Here is a 5,838-nt window from a genome sequence, read left to right as displayed (position 1 = left end):
ATTTTTATTATTTCTAATTTTTTTCCCCCCCCCCCCCCCCCCCCGCCCTTCAGGAAATTGTCTCGATATCACACAGGATTCTCACAACACTAAACATATAAATCTAAAGCTGTCGGAAGACCTCCAAGGACAGAGGGAAAGTCTGGTAAAGGTTTAGAAAAACAGAAAGGAAGCTAGGATATAAAGTGAACACATTTACTATTACACCACAGTAAATGAAACATCTATGCAGGACTCTGTTATCCTCTGCATTCCAGAAGCATCCTTTGTATATTCCAAAAAGCAGAAATCTACCAGTGAATAAAAACCCTGTGAGCTTTCTATGAGTTCAAGGTTATTAATAGACATCAACTATGTCTATGCACAACTGTTTCCTTGAAGCAAATATGGAATTTTTAAAAACCTAACTTAAGTCTACCTATAGTCTATGAAAGTTTGCAACTCTTATCAGCACTTTCATAGATTCTCCTGTGGTGCTTTGATTGCAGAAAAGACTTTCACACCTTAGCAAATAATAAAAATTAATAAATACCCTAATTCACTGCTTCTAAGTCACTTTTTTAAGCCAGTATCTAAAGGTTACACAGGTTTTGTTTGCTAAACACCTTTGTCCTACTTAAGGATTTCGTTTCTGCTTAACATCCAGAATACAGACTAGAACTAGAATAGAGTTGGAACTAGAATGCAGTTGGAACTATCACTCAAATGAAATCAATCTGCTAGGGAGACTGGAAGCCTAGCGCTCACATTAAAATGTACTCCAAAAAAAAAAAAAAAAAAAAAAAAAAAAAAAAAAGAACATCGTATGAAAATGAAGGGTTTTGCTCCTTTCTTACAGTAAAGAGGTATGGCTTGGGATTTACATTTACTACAAATATAAAACACTTATAAACACAGTAGGGGTTGTTCACAATTTGGCAAAGACTTGATGGCAAATTCAACTTTGTCAGCACCACATCAAGCTCCTAGTTAGTCATATGATGTGAATGTTAACTGGGCCTTTCATAATGGTTATGACATCAGACACCAAAACAGAGCAAACAATTACCAGATCCTGTTGGAAAAGCAGGTGCTACATATTAAAGACTATTACAATAGCTGCTAAAACTAGATTTCTAAATCCTGTCAATACTTCATTATCCCTTTAGCCAGGATGAAGATTTTCCAGCTTTGATGAATTTTACTGCAGATGGTTGATTCTGTGAAGTGCAACTACATCTCCTGCATTTATTCAGAAGGTATCAGTGGTAATTAGATATCCCTTGTCCAAGCTCTGAAGAGAAGCAAAACAGGCAAAAATAACTGTCGAGAGAACTACTTCAAAGATGTGGACAAAAAGACAATTTTCCCATTAGAAACCAGTGTACCAGCAGCACTTGGCTCAATCTGGAACAACCAGTTCAACTGGAATATGCATATATGACATGACTGAGGCCAGTCCAAACCCGAGGCAAAAAACCAAGACTACCTGATTTTGTTACAAGTAAGAACGCAACAACGGAATGGCTCTACTTCACTGGCACATTTGGCACAGTCAGGACAACTGTATTGCATTTGTAATCTTAGGCCGTTCAACTGAAAGTTCTCTGTGATGTTTGTAATTGCCAGCTAACCCATACAGTACCGCTACTAAACTAGTCGATGTAGTTTGTCTTGCTGTACATCCTCGCTTTAACTCTGCCCCATCACTGCAAGAGACTCTGAAAGCTACTCTAAAAACACACATCCTCTAAGGAAATTATGCAGAGCCTCTCTTCTACCTCCTATGAATTAAGATTCTCAGCTCTTAAAAGCAGACTAACCAGCACAGACACAAAACATCTGCTCATCACAAAGAAAGGCAAAAAATTAAAACTGGCCACACTACCTGGAAAATACCACTAACAGAGGACTCTTGGACCTGAGCTCCAAGGTCATTTCATATTCTGAGTTAACTTTACAGCTAGTGCTGTGTGCTTTCATCCAGATGAACTATGGTGTCATGTATGCAGAAGCACCCATATGCTCCAAGGATATGGTACCTGGGGCTAATGATCTAGGAGAATCCTCTCTTTCAGGATTGCTTCTCAGGCATTCCCAAACCTCTTCTTAAACAAATGCCTTACCCTAGGCAGAATTTGGGGTAGTACCCTAGGAAGGAGATTTCTCAGGTAGAAATTCAGTAGCGAACTTATTCTAAGTTATCCTGAGACCTAGGGGCCAAAGTACTGCGCGTTACATTGAACAACTAACATCTAACAGAACTGAACCAGCTAATTACCAAGGCAGTGGCGATGTGTATCTTGCCATCCAAGCTAGGTATCAGCCACTGCCAAGAAACAAGCAGATGACAGTGAAAACCAAAAAGTTAGTGGGCACCTGTATTAGCTACAGGGATCCTTCAAAAAAAAGAGATGCTTTCTATACATTTGGTTTACTTCCCTAAAAAAAAAAAAAAAAAAACAATTTAATCACTGATCTGATCTTTTGAGGAAAAGACAAAAGTAACTGTAAACTAAAATATGCACCTAGCAACCTAGAGTAATTCTACTTCAAATGTAGGAGGAGCCAGATTCAAATATCCCTTGGAGGGGGATGGGGGGGATAAGAAGCAACACAGAAGATTTTCCTTAAGATTTCCAAAGGGAGGTGGGAGGTAGATAATGACTCAGCACTATGACCACAGTATTTCTCCTGGACAGAATAAACTCTTCTGAAATAAAGAAGAAAAAGGCAAAGATGGCAAATAAATCTTCTCGCACCTGGAAAAGAAGTTGAAAAGATCTCACTCCACTACAGAGTTTCAGTTACCAGTGTTGATTTGACACCCCTGGAAATCCTTGTAGTTTGCTGGACTTGAATAGGTTGGGGTATAATAAAAAGCAGATACCCTCAAAAATGAATATGTGGTAGTAAGCTCCTGAATGCCCATCTCAAGTTTTTTTATGGCTTCCAAGAATTGTGGGTCAGTTATAAAGGCTTTGTTCCCAAATCTGTGTCTGAGCATACATACATACAAAGCATGCAAAGAGTTTAAAGAAACAAACCCAAACCTGTCCTAGAGAAGGAGGAGTGTTATCTTTGCCTGCTGGGAGGTCCTGACCCACTTTGCTATTTATTTTGCTTGCTGATGACACTAATGAGACAGAAAGGAAAAAGGCATGTATTATTAGATCCTAACACATCCATTAAAGGGATGCATGAAGACCTGAATTCTCCAGCTGAGTCTGGTAGTCAAAAAGGTCTCTTTTCTTCCTGCTAGTGCTGCCTGAGTTCTTATGACAGGCTTCTTGTAACCACCTCAAATACTTATCACTTCCAGATGCTCAGGAATAGCCCCAAAACATTTCCAAAGTAGGGACATACTTGAGGTTTGATAGTCAGCACCAGGAAAAATAGCACACCAAACATTTTCCTGCTTATAATACCATCTCCTTTGATGTTGCAAGAAGCCTGTGTCACAGGCTGTCTTAACACTCCTAATCATAGGGGTTTTTTTCCCTTGAAGTATTTATGCAGTACTGAAGAAGACTGTGCATGGTGGGAAAGCACACCAAGAACCTCAAGAAGCCGAGAATTGCTCAGCACTTAAAATTACAGGACAAAAGTTTTTTAGAACTGCAAGATTAGGTGGCCACTGAAGACACAGTCTATGTACTCATGATTTCATTGTGCCTAACTTAGTATCCAAAGACAGTTTACAACCATGTGAGCGCAAGACCAATCTCCATAACAACCAGTCACATATGGTACTTAATCACTCGTGCAAGCCTTCAGTACATTTCCATTTCCATTTTCAAAATACCATTACAGGATCTTCCTAGTTCATTTGTTTTCAGGAACGTGGAAGAACCACCACCATTGCTTCCCTCTTCTCAACTGAAAACTCAGAAGGAAGTCAAGAATAGGAAGACTGAAATTCCCCATTTTTGAAGATGGAAACTAACACAAAGAGGTCCAGCAGTTTGCCCACAATGAGACAGGCAGAGGCAGATTTAGAAACAAGGACGATGAACTCACTCCCCATCTCCCCCTGTTCCTAACCTTCCTAAAACCAGGAGTATTCTGATCATTAGATCTGCTTTTAAGTGGTCTCTTGTTGTCATCCTCCTTCCATATAGTAGAGCAATCATCAACAGCAACAAGGAGAAAGACAATAGGGAAAAGAGAAAAGCTCCAATTTGAGAAAAGGAAATACTAATTCTGACTTAAAGTTCTGTTCTTCACTCATTCAACTCTACTAAAACGCCTCAGTTAGTTACCCAAAATTCTACATACAGCCCTCACAAGAAAATACTCACACTCAGAAATCCATACTAAGAATTAAATTCTCATTAACGTATCACTTACTTTCTATAGTTATCAAGTAGTCATACCAAATGACAATATATCTGCCAGTAAGTCAACATCAGCAAATATATCTACCCTAAAAGTAAATGGATCCTAAGAGCTGCTCAAGTGTACTTTCTTCTCATACACAGGTCAAGCTGTAAGAAGGGCAAGAGGAAGAATGTACACTGAATGTAAAATGCCTTTCACTTTTAAGAAATTGATATGGCTTCTAAAACGTACAGAGCAATGCTGGAACCAGCTACCTGGGCATAACCCAAAACACACTGATGAAACCACAGTTATTAAAAAAGCATGTCAGCTGCTTAATTACAGTAAAGCTATTACATATGAAATGAACTTACCATCTCTGTCTTCATCGTGAATATTTAGATACAAGTATTCCAGCCCTCTTCCTTTCTTGCCATGCTCTGCTCCCTGTATTTTAGCCATAAGTGTGGTTTTCCCTGAACCATCATCACCTGCCAGTAAGTTTTTACAGGAAAAAAAAAAAAAAAAAGACACTTTCAGAATTAATTTTAACTTCATAGAAAAGATTTTTCAAAACACGTTTAAGCAATCAGAAGTATTCTTGTACGTTTTTGGGCCACACTTATTTGTTGTTTTCTTTCAAGTATTCCAGCTAAATCCAACAACTTATACCATGACAATAAGAACAAAGCACTTAATTGTTCTCTATTACATTCCATTTGTTTAAATATACGTTCTAAATCTAACAGCAGAAACCAAAAAGAAAGTAAATCTATCGGCCTGAAGACAGTAATACCATAGATCATATTACATAACCTAATTTTAACAGACTACTGTATCTGTTTGTTCACGTCATTGTTTCGTCATTGTTTTAAACGCACTTTGTTTCTACAAAAGAAAAAAAACCACCCAACTGCTTGCATATGTTACTTACCAAAAACAAGAATATTCTTGCCCGCTGGCAGTTTAGATCTTGACCGGGTAGAAACTTCACTCAGTATCGAGGACCTAGAAAAACAGCATCATTCTCGGTGGACTGACATGCACACGCATGTGCACACATATGCACGCGCACACACAAACGCAACCCACACATTGCCCATTTGACAGCACTGATGAGCTCAGCAGATGTGCACGGACCAATCCGGTTACATTCATTCTATTTACAAACTAGATATGATGTTACAGTCAAAGATTTACGTTCATTTTAAAATAAGACCAAAACTATGCCACCTTTTTGAGAAAAGCTTTTATAATCTCTAAAACACGTGCAGTAACATTTTAAGTTTTTCTCTCTTTTAAGAGGTCGCCTTACCGCAAAACATTACTTTTCAACTGATGACTAACTCTTCCCACAATCCATTACTGTATTTTATGCACGATTTTCTTCCTGCCGTTATCAGTATTTTCAAAAGCGCTACTCGGAGATAAGCGACGGCACAAGAGATGGGAGTCTCCTGGAGCCTGTCCCACAGAGCCGGATCTCTCCGGGCTCCGCACACCTGCTCTCCCGCACCCTCGCAGCGATGCCGGCCTCAT

At 39.0% G+C, this 5,838-nt stretch overlaps 1 protein-coding gene across 1 annotated transcript in view; it reads right to left on the bottom strand.

Annotated features, from left to right (window-relative positions):
• Positions 1-5,838, bottom strand: part of DYNC1LI2 (dynein, cytoplasmic 1, light intermediate chain 2) — a 28,026-nt gene extending 22,188 nt beyond the window's left edge. Inside the window, exons 1-3 of the mRNA XM_010585246.1 lie at positions 5,666-5,838; positions 5,234-5,313; positions 4,674-4,790 (exon numbers count right to left, since the gene is read on the bottom strand). Of these exons, the coding sequence (XP_010583548.1) occupies positions 4,674-4,790; positions 5,234-5,313; positions 5,666-5,838 (370 nt within the window). The remainder of the gene's footprint in view (positions 1-4,673; positions 4,791-5,233; positions 5,314-5,665) is intronic.

This window comes from Haliaeetus leucocephalus, unplaced genomic scaffold (assembly GCF_000737465.1).
Source record: "Haliaeetus leucocephalus isolate CR32 unplaced genomic scaffold, Haliaeetus_leucocephalus-4.0 Scaffold92, whole genome shotgun sequence".
NCBI classification, from domain to species: domain Eukaryota; kingdom Metazoa; phylum Chordata; class Aves; order Accipitriformes; family Accipitridae; genus Haliaeetus; species Haliaeetus leucocephalus.
The sequence above is the reverse complement of the archived record's forward strand: the minus strand, read 5'-3'. Positions and strand labels throughout refer to the sequence as shown.